This window comes from Myotis nattereri, assembly GCF_964212035.1.
Source record: "Myotis nattereri genome assembly, chromosome: X".
Lineage (NCBI taxonomy): Eukaryota > Metazoa > Chordata > Mammalia > Chiroptera > Vespertilionidae > Myotis > Myotis nattereri.
In genome coordinates this window covers 20,973,733-20,988,037 of record NC_138078.1, presented here as the reverse complement: position 1 = coordinate 20,988,037, position 14,305 = coordinate 20,973,733, and the positions used below count along the sequence as shown (strand labels likewise).

The window sequence follows — 14,305 nt, the reverse complement described above, 5'->3', positions numbered from 1 at the left end:
TGATTTTTAATACATGTTAATGTTAAACATTAATATGATCATGAATAGTGTTTGGGTATGTTATGAAGGAATAGTCTGAGAGTATGCATATTCTTGTGTGTATGGATGTGTTTATCTGTGTTTGACTTAATGGAGGCTATTGATCATATTTCTGTCCCATACATTTGAACAGCTTGCTTAATATATGCATCATTGAAAGAAAATAAGCATGGAAATGTCTAGTAACTAGTTTCTAATAGACACATTAGAGAAAAATTTTGATAGAGAAACAGAGTTAAGAAAGCATGCTTGATGTGGTCCAAGTTTGATTCATAGACAAGAAAGAAAAAGTATGTTAATTAAGCTTTTAAAATTTTAATAACATCAAAAGCAATACAATACACCAATGCTTCTGAAATTACCTGAGTTTAAGTACCAGGTTGTCTGTTTTCTTTTGCTTTAATTTCCAATCCTTCAAGGTCCAATAATTTGGTAAAACATCATACAAGTTAATAACTAGAAACAATAATTTCTAAAAAGCCATACAAAAATACAAGCCAGTCTTTTAACTGTTTCATTTAAAATTATTATTAAATTGCTATAAAAGTTACTAACACATAAGATGTATTTATGTATTTATGTATTTATTTATTTATTTTTAAACATATGGTATGGCCACTTCTTGTTTAAAGATATATTATTTGTTTTTGTTTTTAAAATATATCTTTATTGATTTCAGAGCAGAAGGGAGAAGGAGAGAGAGATGGAAACATCATTGATGAGAGAGAATCATTGATAGGCTGCCTCCTGAACACACCCTACTGGGAATCGAGCCTGCAATCTTGGCATGTGCCCTTGACCAGGATCGAATCTGGGACCCTACAGTCTGCAGGCCAACACTCTATTCAATGAGCACACCGGCTAGGGCTAATCTCACTTTATATACTTCTTTTATTGAATAACAATAAAAATAATTTGTAGACTGGCTTTGATTTATGGGCCACATTTTATTTTTTTAAAATATATTTTATTGATTTTTTACAGAGAGGAAGGGAGAGAGATAGAGAGTTAGAAACATCGATGAGAGGGAAACATCGATCAGCTGCCTCCTGCACATCCCCCACTGGGGATGTGTCCGCAACCCAGGCACATGCCCTTGACCGGAATTGAACCTGGGACCCTGCAGTCCGCAGGTCGACGCTCTATCCACTGAGCCAAACCGGTTTCGGCAATGGGCCACATTTTAAATAGAATTACTCTACATAGTTTGATTCTCAGAAAGTTATGAGATATCTACAAAAATATTATATGTATGTATGTTTACATATATGTATGTGAATTTTGTGGTTTTATTTTGATGATAATTTTTAGAATAATAAAACCTTTTTCTCTATTATCTGGTAGACCAGAAAGTACAGATGTATAAAGGCCCATGTTTGTGCTTGTGTTTAAGATCAAGTCAGCAACAGGTAATATTGTTCTAAATGTCAAGGTCTGATGAATAAAGATAAGAGGAAACTCAAAAATCTGATGGTTTGAACATCCAGCTCCATTAACTGGGAAAGCTGGGCCTTGAATCCAATTCTTGTAATTCCTACTTTACTGTGCTTTATTTTGGTTTTAAGACAAATTCATACCAGAATGAATTGATTTATATGAACCTTTTCTTTTAAGGCAGATTTTATCATTTTACAATATATGAGAAATAATAAAACCAGATCCTTGATTGCCACTATTTTTTAATCACAAGTTATATAACATTTTCACCAAAATATATACTACTTTTACTTGTATAATTGGAAATTTTATGCAAAATTAGAAACAAATAATAGAATATTTGTGAAATCCACCTTGGACTCACATTTTTTAGGACACTGAGGGGAGGGATCACAGAAAGCATATTATATGTATTAGAGGCATGATTCATTTTCTCAAGGTTCCACATTTTCATTCCTTCTTTGGGGGGGTGGGGGAGGAGGAAATAGTTTAAGACATGTAAAATGCAGAATAAGATCTTATATATCAATGGGCCTACTTGTATGTTTTCTAATTATATATACTAGGACTTCAGAGAAGAGGAAGCTCAAGCTCAATGTGAACTGACTTGATCATTGATAGCCTCACCAAGGAGTCTGACCAAACTACAGTATGAACTGCATTTACCTTCTTCCTTAAAAATAATTAAATATATGTTATTGTTGTCGGAATAATTCTCCAAGGCTGAGCATCTAAGCATTAATCATCATGCAAAACAATAAAATATAAACTTTTGTATGTCCCACTAATTTAGAAAGAAAGATTCTGACAGTTAAGTATTGTCCTTCACCATGTAATAAAGTGAATTTTGGTTAAATAGCACATCTTTTATTTGTAGATTCAAGTTCGGAACAGTCCTACTTTTTATATAATGTTATTCTCTAATTGACAAAATATTACTTAGTGAAAGATGTGGGGACAGATTACAGTTATTTATTAATTACTGCAATATTACACAGTGAAACGTGCACTTTAATTTGTGTGATATGTTAATCACCATTCCATTTTTACAAATGAAACAACATTAAACATTTTTATCAACGGCGAATTCCCAGGGTCACAGATGAGGTGTAGCAGATGAGGTGTGACTCATATAGCCTCTCTAAGCTTTTATTAATACAGTTATACACAAATGTGCACTCGTGTACATGCATATGTGCTTGCGCACACGCGCGCGCACACACACGCACACACACACACGCGCGCACACACACACACTCCAGCTTGAAAATTGTTCAGCCAAGAGTGCAGTGCATGGTGCTTAAAACACTCCATGCATGCCCTGCCTGAGTCAGATTATATCCATTGGAAAACAGGTCTATGTTTAAAATTTCCAAATGACATCTTTAAAATTATTCTGCACTATAAGAGAAAAGAGTTTGGGAAGGCTCAAAGTAGCTATATATTTCTGAAAGTATGTTTCCGCTAAAAGGTGAAAAGTTTAGAAAACATCTTTGTATCCTCAAAAGTTATGAATACATGATTACTATTTATTTTAAAAAGTCAGGATCCCTAGAGGGCAATGTGAGAGATGAAGTGCAGAGAAGCAAAAGAACTTGTCATAGTGAGGAAAAGAATACAAGGAAAACCAAATGCAACTAGAAAGGTGTTATAATATAAAATAACAGAAAAATCTGAACAAATTGTATAGGAGTAAATGAAGAAATGTCTTCAAAATGCTAAGTAAAAGAATATATAAAAAAATGAGAGTGCTAGGAGGCAGAGAATAGAGATATAAACTCATAAATACATCTAATACAGATGAAGCAATTAGAAAATGAAAGGGAGGTTAATGTATTTGTAATTAACAATTACAAAAAATGGGGCAGTGAGTGTGATGGGGTATTAGATTCAAGTCTTTCTCTTGTGCTTATTCTCACTCTTACTTTACAACTGTACATACACAAACATACAACTATTGAAGTTGAAGACATATGAAAGAAATTACAACCTTGACTCTGAGTGATAGATGAACACTTCAATAAATGGAGACATGTATGCATTCTTCAATGGTTGAGCAAATAACAATATGGAAAGGCATAAAATTCCTCCCAAGATTTGCAACAAAATTCAATTCTAATTGAATCCAATTATGTTTTCTTCTTAAACTTGACAAAGTTATATGAAAGCACTTTGAAAGAAATAGTTAATAATATACTTAAATTTTTAAATACAGGAGGACTTGCCATACTAAATAATAGTGTCATAGTTTATAGTCATTAAAACAATATGGCAGAGTGATATCAGCAAAATGAAGGCATAGGAGAGACACAGCCAGATCCCCCACCAAACAAATATTTGGCAGCCATTTATGGACAATAGTGCCTTTGTGGGAACTTTGGTGTCTGGATAGGAGGTTCCAAATTCCTAGTGGAGACTAGGACCAAGGAGGGGAACTTTGAGAAGGCAGGCCTATGGACAGTCCCCCTGTAGGGTGGGCACCAGTCTCACTTGTCTTTGGTTTTGGGACTAGGCCTTTTCACCAAGGGACCTGGGAGATGCCACATCTGTCCATGTTAACTGATAAAGGCCTGCTGACCTTGGACACTACTATAATTCTTGAAGGACTCCCATGACCCAGCTCCAGCTTATGTTCACTGCAACATTATTTACAATAGCCAAGATATGGAAGCAATACTGGTATCTTTGCCTATCACTACATGAATGGATAAAGAAGATTGGTACACATATACAATGGAATATTACTTGGTCATCAAAAAGAATTAAATCCCACCATTTGTGACAAAATGGATGGACCTAGAGGTAATTATGCCAAACATGTGAAATATGTCAAACAGAGAAAGATAGATAGCATATGATTCCACTTATATGTTGAATCTAAAAAACAAAATAAATGAACAAATACAGAAACTGAGATGGAAGCGGGTTTGAAGGGCTGGGTGAAAAAAGTGAAGGGATTAAGAAATTAAAATCGGCAGTTACAAAATAGTCACAGGGATGTGAAATACACCATAGGGAATACAGTCAATAATATTAAAGTTCTTTAAAATATTTTTTATTGATTTTTAGAGAAGAAGGGAGAGAAAGAGCGATGTGAAAGCAACATCAATCACTACCTCCCACACATCCCCTGGGAATCAAGCCTGCAACCTGGGCATGTCCCCTGACCAGGAATGGAATTGGCAACCTTTCAGTGCATGAGGTGACACCCAACCTACTGATCCACACTGGCCAGGGCATAGTCAATAATCTATACTAATAAAAGGGCAATATGCTAATTAGACCAGATAGACCAGACGTCTTCCAGACATCCTTCCAGACAAAGCTGCAGCAGCTGTGAGGGCCAAGGAGGGCCAGCAGCCACGGTGGCCAGCAGTGGCAGCAGCAGTGGGGTGATGTGGGCAGTGCCTTCCCCTGATCAACCTGGTCGCCTCCTGCAGAGGTAGGCCAGACTGCAGCTTAGGCCTGCTCCCCGCCGTCAGTAGGACATCCCCTGAGGGCTCTCGGACTGTGAGAGGGTTCAAGCTGGGCTGAGGGACCCCTCCCTTCCCAGTGCATGAATTTTTTGTGCACCAGACCTCTAGGCCTATATAATAAAAGCCTAATATGCTAAGTGTCCGGTTGTCCAGTCAGCTGTTGAACGAATCAAAGAGTAATATGCTAATGATGTGCTAAGGCCGCTCAACTACTCTGTATGACATGTATTGACCACCAGGGAGAAGATGCTCTGACCTCTAGGTTAGCTTGCTGCTGGGGTCCGGCTGATCAGGACTGAGTGAGATGGTCCAGACATGCCCTGGAGCTCTCCTACAGTCCCGCCCTGGCTGGCCAACCTACCACGTCCCTCTCCAGCTCCGATCATGCACCAGTGGGGTCCCTTGGCTTGGCCTGTGCCCTCTCACAATCCGGGAATCCTGGGTGATGTTGGAGAGCTGGTTTCGGCCTCACGGCAGAACATCCGGCTGCTATGATGCACACTGACCACCAGGGGGCAGATGCTCAATGCAGGAGCTGCCCTCTGGTGGTCAGTGCGCTCCCATAGGGGGAGTGCTGCTCAGCCAGAAGCTAGGCTAATGGCTGATGTGTGCAGTGGCAGTGGCAGGAGCCTCTCCCGCCTCTGCAGCAGTGCTAAGGATGTCCAACTGCCGGCTTAGACCCACTCCCTTGCCACTACTCCCACACAATGACTGCGCCGGCCCCACTTGCACCCACTGACGGTGCAGAGCGATTGGGGCACACGCCAGCAGTGGCTGTGAGCTGTGGCTGCTGCCCTGATCACCCCTTAGGAGCAGTGGGAGGTGGAGAAGCCCTCAGGGGTGATTGGGACTGGCAGCTACTCACACCCACTGACAGTGCTGAGTGATGAGGACCAGAACTGGGCTCTGGCAGTGGATATGAGTGGTGGCTCTGGTGCTAGATGCAGGTGCAAGTGGGGCCGTTGCCAGCAGTGGGTGCGAGAGGCGGCTGCTGGCCCAAATATCACTTCAGGAGCAGGGGAGGTGGAGAAGCCCTGAGGGGCGATTGGAGTCGGCAGCCGCTCACACCTGCTGATGGTGCCCAGAGATCAGGGCCAGTGCCAGGTTCCAGCAGCAGGTGTGAGCGGCAGCCCTGTTGGCAGCAGCGGGTGCGAGGAGACCAGTGCCAGCAGCAGGTGTGAGCACCCAGCAGGACTGTAGCACGCAGGAGCAAATAATTTTCAGTAACCACCAGAGGCTCACCCAATAACAGCAACCGGTGCCCTGCCTTGGTCTGGTACCCCCACTAACCTGCCCCATAATCCCTCTATGGCTGATGGCTGACATGTTCGGCGTGTGCTCCCTGGTGGTCAGCACACATCATAGTGACTGGGAGCAGGGCTGCTGGCAGACAGGGGACCCAGGGCTGTAGTGGGAGGGGCCAGGCAGGGCATGGAGGATGGGCTGAGACCTGCCCCTATGCCCACCGCAGCCTCGCAGTCCACAATTCCTTTCAAGGTGTGCAAATTTGTGCACTGGGCCCCAGGTTTAATATAAGAATAGATATAAGGATTGAATACATAAAATAGGGTTTAAGACAGCCGTGGGCAAACTACGGCCCGCGGGCCGGATCCGGTCTGTTTGAAATGAATAAAACTAAAAAAAAAAAAAAAAAAAAAAAAAGACCATACCCCTTTATGTAATGATGTTTACTTTGAATTTATATTAGTTCACACAAACACTCCATCCATGCTTTTGTTCCGGCCCTCCAGTCCAGTTTAAGAACCCATTGGGGCCCTTGAGTTAAAAAGTTTGCCCACCCCTGGTTTAAGATATGGAGATTAGAGTAAGCATGGGTATGTCTTATTCTAAGTGGAATTCCATAAGAAGAGGGGGAACAGAATGGAAGAATGAAGCTGGCATATATTTGAAGTGGAAATATCTGAAAATTTTCCATAACTCTTGAAAGATACCAATTCCCAGATTCATGAACACTAATAACTCTCAAAAAGGATAAATAAAAATCTACTGCTGCATATGTATAATTAAATTTTATTAAATGAAATATAAAGAGAGAACTTTTAAAGTGAGAGAAAAGACATAATACCTTGAAGAGAATAAAAATTATACTGACAATCAAATTATCAGATACAGCAATAGAAATCAAAAGCCTGTGGAATAATATTCCACTGTGCTGAAAAGAATTTAGAATCACATAACCATTAAAGTATCATTCATAAGTAAAAGCAAAATATACCAACATTCGAGACAGAAAATTTCCTTCAGTGAGCGTATGTTGACAATGTAAAGCAATACCATTGCACCTGTTGTGGATCAAGAAAAAAAGATGGCTAAAATACTTGAGAGAACAGAAATAGTCTTCTAAGGTCTTTACTTTGTTCTAAAGGAGAATGAAACTATAGATGAAGTACATTTTGATAAGTTAAGCATGTATGTGTGACTTTCCCAGGATATAATGAAAGTAATAGAGATCAAGTACAAAACTTCCAAACTCAATTAATGTAAAAGAAGGAAAAAACGATCAGAAAAAATGAACCACAAACAAGGCAGGTACATAGGAAGCATAACATATAGTAGAGATATCCCTAATACTACTTACTACAATTAAAATGAACTAAAAAGTTCTATTTAACAAAGACTGTCAGACAGGAATAAAAAAAAATAAAACAATGTGTTCATAAGAGGCACATATAAATGAAAAGTATACAAATTGTATTTAAAAGTTGTATACATAATAAATGCAAACAAAATAAAGCTGGCTTAACCACATTAATATTACATGAAACAGGCTTTGAACCAAAGGTATTATGAGATAGAGAGGTCCACCACCAATATATATAAAAAGCCAGCGACTTTAATGGCCATAAGGACCATAACGACTGGTAGCTATGATGCCCACTGTGGACAGCGAACCTGTGATCAGGAGGTGGGGCCAGCTGTCCAACCTTGTGGCCCCTCCCCACTGCTGGCCTGTCCCTGATCAGACTATCCACCCTGATCAAGAGCTGGCTGCTGGCCAAATGTCCCCTCCTTTCCCCCTGGTCAGCCCTGCCCCCAATCAGCCCACCCCACCACGATAGGCCTGCAGGCCCTCCCCATGGCTGGCCTGCCCCTGATCACAAGCCTCTACCCCAATAGGGGGAAGGGCTGGGTGACCAACCTCCTGCAGCCCCTCCTCCCGGCTGGCCATGCCTCTGATGGGCCCACAGCCCCTCCCCGCCACTGGCCCTGACCCTGATTGCCCCCCCCACCCCAATAGGGGGCGAGGCCAGCCCACCAACCTCCTGAAGCCCTTCCCCCCACCAGGCCCCACCCCAGATCGGCCCCTTCACCCCACCAGGGGCAGAGCCAGCCAGGCCAACCACCCATGGCCCCTCCCCCAAGCCGCTGGCCCCTGATCGGACCCCCTACCCCATTCAGGGATGGGGCTGGCCAGACCACCACCCACAGCCCCTCCCTATGGCTGGCCCTGCCCCCAATCGACCCCCAACCCCAATCGGGTGCAGGGCCCGCTGGCCAATCGCCCAAAGCCCCTTCCCCCAGCTGGCCGGCCCCTGATCGGGCCCTGATTGGGGCCAGGCCAGCCGGACCCCAACCAAACACAAATTCATGCACTGGGCCTCTAGTATAATGATAAGATTTTCACTTCTCAAAAAGATATACCTGTGATAAATACTGAGGCTATGTAATTATGCATCTAAAAACAGTGTCAAAATATATAAAATAAGTTTTGACAGATTATGAAGATAAGTGCACAAATAAAACGCCTTAGTGAAAGGATTTCAAAATTCTACCTACCAACTTATAGATGTAGCAGGTGAAAGAAAATGATAGATCAGTACAATATATGACATTTGAGATAAATAACTAACACACTTGATCTAATACACCCAATAATTTCAGAATATAAAAGCTTTCCAAACACATATGGAGCATTAATAAAAATTAATAACACAATGGGCCTTCTTGAAACTCTACAAAGTTAAAAAGATTAATATCATTAAATAAATTTATCCTAATAAAATGTTGCTTTTATCTTGTATATTAAGGTTGTTCAATTGTTTGGTTGTTAAGCTGTTTGGTCTATTTGCATATTAGGGTTTTATATATATACTAGAGGCCCAGTGCACAAAAATTTGTGCACTCGGGGGGGGGGGGGTCCATCAGCCCGGCCTGTGCACTCTCACAGTCTGGGAACCCTCGGGAGATAACAACCTGCTCACTTAGGCCCGCTCCCTGGTGGCAGAGGGCAGGCCCAATCCCTAGGTGCAGCCCCTGGTCAGGCTCAGAGCAGGGCTGATTGGGGAGTTGGGGCGCCGCCCCCTGTCATGCACAGAGCAGGGCGGATCGGGAGGTTGCGATGCCACCCCCAGTCACGCACAGGATAGGGCTGATTGGGCGGTTGGGGCACTGCCCCCTGTCTCACTCAAGGCAGGGCCAATGGGGAGGTTGCGGCGCCACCCTCGGTCACGCACAGAGCAGGGCCAATCAGGGGGTTGGGGCGCCGCCACTCTCACACTCAGGGCAGGGCCGATGGAGAGATTATGGCTCTACCCCGTCACACACAGAGCAGGGCCCGTGGGGAGGGGGTGCTGCACCCTGTCACACAAAAAGCAGGGCTGATCAGGGGGTTGGGGTGCCACACCCTTTCACACACAGAGTCAAAGGGCGATCAGGGGGTTGGGGAGCTCCCCCCTATCGGGAACAAAGCAGGGCTGATCAGGGGGTTGGGGCGCCTTCCCCTGTCATGAACAGAGCAGGGCGGATAGGGAGGTTGTGGCCCTGCCCCCTGTCACACACAGAGTCGCAGGGCGATCAGGGGGTTTGGGCGCTGCCGCCTGTCACGCTGATCCCGGTGCTGGGAGGCCTCTCAGCTCCTCTGATCCCGGTGCTGGGAGGCCTCGCGGCTCCGCTGATCCCGGTGCTGGGAGGCATATTACCCTTTTACTATATAGGATAGAGGCCTGGTGCATGGGTGGGGCTGGCTGGTTTGCCCTGAAGGGTGTCCTGGATCAGGGTGGGGGTCCCCACTGGAGTGCCTGGCCAGCCTGGGTGAGAGGATGATGGCTGTTTGCAGCTGGTCACACACCCTTCAGGATGGGGTTCCCCATTGGGGTGCCTGGCCAGTCTGGGTGAGGGGCTGAGGGCTGTTTTCAGGCTGGCGGGTGACTGAAGCTCCAAATTGCTCCTTTTTTTCTTTTTTTTTTATTCTGGGCCAGCTTTAGCTCTGGCTCCAGGTCTGAGGCCTCTGCTGCTGAAAGCAGGTATCTGGTTTGTTTGGGTTCTATAATTGAAACACTGTATCAACTTCAGCTCTGATATCCTGGCGGGCTGAAAGCAGGTTTCTGGGGTTTTGTTTAGCTTCTATATTTGTAACAATGTTTCAAACTGCAAGCTCAGAGGCCGGCAGTGGCAGGCGGGGAACTTTGGATTCCTCTGTCACTGAAGCAAGCAAGCCTCATGTTAGTTTCAAGCTGCCTGGCTGCCGGCCGCCATCTTGGCTGGCAGTTAATTTGCATATCGCCCTTATTAGCCAATGGGAAGGGTAGCGGACATACACTAATTACCATCTTTCTCTTTTATTAGATAGGATTATATTTTTTATTTCTAAAAGTTATAGGTTTCATTTTAAAATCTTTTTAGTCATTTTCTATATTTTCTTGCTTCTTATTCATATATTCAAATACTTCTTTTTGTTTTTATAACATGTTATACTTATTTATATTCAATTTTAATGATTTAAATATTGCACTGTGTGCCCATTATCCAAAGTCAAATTTTCTCCTGTCACCATATATTAGGACCCCCCATTCACCCTCCATCCCCTTCCCTCTGACAACCACCACTCTGCTGTTTTGTCCATGAGTTTCAGTTTTATATACCACATATGAGTGTAATCATATGGTTCTTAGCTTTTTCTGAGATTTCACTTATAATGTTCTCAAGGTCCATCCATTGCTTCAAATGGCAGTATTTCATCCTTTCTTATGGCTGAGTAGTATTCTATTGTGTATATGTACCACATCTTTATCCTCTATTGCAGGACACTTTAGTTGTTTCTATGTCTTGGCCACCATGAATAATGCTGCAAGGAACACAGGGGTGCATATATCTTTGCGAATACATGTTTTTTTTAGTTTTTCGGGTATATACGCAGGCTAGGGATTACTGGGTCATATGGTAGCTCTATTTTTAATTTTTTGAGAAATCACCAGACTACTGTCCATGGTGGTTGTATCAGTCAACATTCCCACCAGTTGTGAATGAGGGTTCCCTTTTCTCCAAAACCTCTCCAATACTTGGTATTACTTTGTCTTTATAACAGCCACTCTAACAGGTGTGAGGTGGTATCTCGTAGTTTTGATTTGCATTTCCCTAATTGCTAGTGAGATTGAACATCTTTTCATATATCTATTGGCTGTTCGTATATCTTCTTGGGACAGACTGCTTCATTCTGTTTTGCCAGTGGTTCTCAGGGAACTTTAAAAGACAACCAATGCCTGGGGCCCACCCCCAGTGATCATGAATTAATTGGTCTTAATGTGGCAGGTGTTTCTAAGAGTTTGAGAACCACTAGATAGTGTGATACAGTCTCAAGAGATCTACATGCAGTTCAGCCAACCATGCCCTGTTTTTTTTAAGCCATCACCGTTCACAGTCTAAAGAAGTCTGGCCTCTGGTCCTAGATTATCTGGATAATTTTCTCAACTCATCACTCCTCTTAGCTATAACAGCATAAGAACTATTACTTATATCTAAAGGCTGTTACATAATCATTTACGTGAAAAAGTACTGTAAAGCTTTATCATCATTATTGTTTTATTTTTTTGTCTAGGGCCTCTGGCCATTTAATGGGGGAAGGGAGGGGAAAGGAAGGGGGCACAAGGAGCAGTGGAGCCCTAAGACCAGTCCCAGGCCCTGTCCTTCATGCTGGTCACAGTCATTGAAGCAGCAGCAGCACGCCCAGTGCCAGGCAGGTGGTAGCCGCTGCCTTCAGGCTGCCTGCGGGGATGAGGGCCCTGTTACACAGTTCGCCATCGCAGCAGGTGGAGTTGAACTTGTAGGTGACGCCCTGGTAGATGACAGGCTCTACACGGCGGCTACATGAAGTGGACAGCATGCAGCCTTTGTTGGTGACAGGGCCGAGGCCGGGGATCATTCCTTGGCCGGTGAAGCACTGTTCATCGTTGCCACAGGTCATGAGGATGCCGGGGCAGATGGAGGATGAGTCGGTCACATCACAGAAGATGCACATCTTGATGCCTGTCATGACTGTGGGCAGAGCCATCACCAAGAGCAGTAGACAGCCAAGGACCATGGTGGCCTGATGGCAGTGGGCCTCCCGGAACTGCTGAATGACACTCCGCATGCCCACAAGACTTTTGTCCCTGGATCTGGCCTCCCGGGGTCAGCACTTGGAGTGTCCTTGGTTCCCAGCGCTCCGTGTCCCTCTCAGGAGCTTCTTCCTGACCACGGCTCCTGAGTCCCAGGGTCTCTGAAGCCTCCCCGGGACAGAGACAGCCAGTGGCTGCTGCCACAAGAGAATCTTTGTGAAGCAGAATGGGGTGACCTCATAGACCCCTCAGGGTTCCACTGGCCACTCTGGGGGTGAGGTCATGGGTGGGGGAGGGGTGTCACAATCTGAAGGGCAGGTTGACTCACTGACCTACCAGGGAACAAGGTCATTGCTACCCCACCGAGGTAAGAACACTGCACCCAGCACTTGCCATCCTGGCCACTCAGTCTTAGGCTCTGCTGGGTGCTGGGTGCTGCCCCTGCCCAGTGCCCATGGTGAGCCCGTTTTTCAGATGGGCAAACCAAGGCTCAGGAGGAAAAGGGAGGTGTCCAAAGCCTTAGAGCCAGGATTAGATCCCAGGTTTATTTAATTCCAAAGAGGGCATTTATTGAGCACCTGCTGTGTGCAAGACCCGTGGTGGATGCATTAAAGGCCTACTCTTGCATTGTGATGATAGGACTCACAAAGGCGGGGCTCACCACAGCTCCCAGGCTTCTAGCATTGGACAGGGTGACAGGCACCATGCAGTGAGCTCCACCTATGCTCTCCAGTTGGAATCTTTCTACCTATTAGCTCCATTTCTCAGATGAGCAAACAGGTACACGGAGCAGGCACAGCCAGAACCCGGCACACAGCTAGTGCTTAACAAATGGGGGTCATTATAGGAAGCAGCTGAGTCTTAAAATAGTCCCCACGGGTGTCAAAAAAGGAACTCTTTCTCTTTCCAGAGGGCGAAACTGAGGCATTTCTTAGTGGGAACAGGCAGAGCCCAGGTTTAAACTCAGGTCTGCATCCAGATGATAATTTAAGTATCTTAATATGTTGTCCTCATGGGGTAGGTACCATTGTGGTCCCCATTCTACAGGGGGGATGTTGAGGCCAGACATTGGCAGGATTTTCTTTTTTTTAAATATTTTTTTATTTTTGTTGACTATATTACAGATGTCCCCCAATCTCCCCCTTCTTCCTCCCCTGCTCCAAGGCCCTGCCGTACTCTAGGTCTTCACCACACTATTGTCCGTGCCCATTGGTTATGCATATATATAATAATAAAAGCATAATATGCTAATTAGAGAAGACGTCCTTCCAGACGACCTTCCGGATGAAGCTGGGGCTGTGAGGGAAGCCCGGGTCCCAGGTGTTGTTAGAGGGAAGCCAGTGCCAGCATCCAGGGGAAGGAAGGCCTACTCTTGCACGAATTTCGTGCATCAGGCCTCTAGTATATATATGTTCTTTGGTCAATCTCTTCTCATCTCCAAACACCCTGCCCTCTGAGATATGTCAGTCTATTCTATGCCTCTGGACCTATTTTGTTCGTCAGTTTATTATGTTCATTAGATTGCACTTATAAGTGAGATCATGTGATACTTGTCTTTCTTTGATTGGCTTATTTCACTCAGCATAATATTCTTCAGGTCCATCAATGATGTTGGAAAGGGTAAGAAATCCTTCTTTTCTACAGCATAGTATTACATTGTGTAAATGCCCCACAGCTTTTTTACCCACTCGTCTACTGATGGGCACTCAGGCTGTTTCCAGATCTGAGCATAAATTGTAAATTATGCTGCTATGAACATAGAGGTGCATATATTCTTTCTGATGAGTGTTTCTGATTTCTTGGGATATATTCCTAGAAGTGGGTCAAATGGGAGTTCCATTTTTCATAGTTTGAGGAACCTCCATACTGCTTTCCACAGTGGCTGCACCAATCTGCATTCCCACCAACAGAGCACAAGGGTTCCCTTCTCTCCACATCCCTGCCAACACTTGCTTGTTGATTTATTTATAATAGCCATTCTGACAGGTGGAAGATGATATCTCACTGTGGTATTATGGT

The 14,305-nt window shown here is 44.3% G+C and overlaps 2 protein-coding genes across 2 annotated transcripts in view; both read right to left on the bottom strand.

Annotated features, from left to right (window-relative positions):
* Window positions 1-14,305, bottom strand: part of IL1RAPL1 (interleukin 1 receptor accessory protein like 1) — a gene marked incomplete at its 3' end in the record, with an annotated part of 1,430,596 nt that overhangs the window by 187,136 nt on the left and 1,229,155 nt on the right. The gene's annotated exons all lie outside the window — the stretch shown is intronic.
* LOC308536287 (sperm acrosome membrane-associated protein 4-like) lies at window positions 10,692-12,270 on the bottom strand (the record flags this gene model as incomplete). The annotated part of the gene is made up of 1 exon (XM_081115398.1): window positions 10,692-12,270. The coding sequence occupies one exon, from the start codon at window positions 12,268-12,270 to the stop codon at window positions 11,893-11,895; it is 378 nt and encodes a 125-aa protein (XP_080971524.1). The 3' UTR covers window positions 10,692-11,892.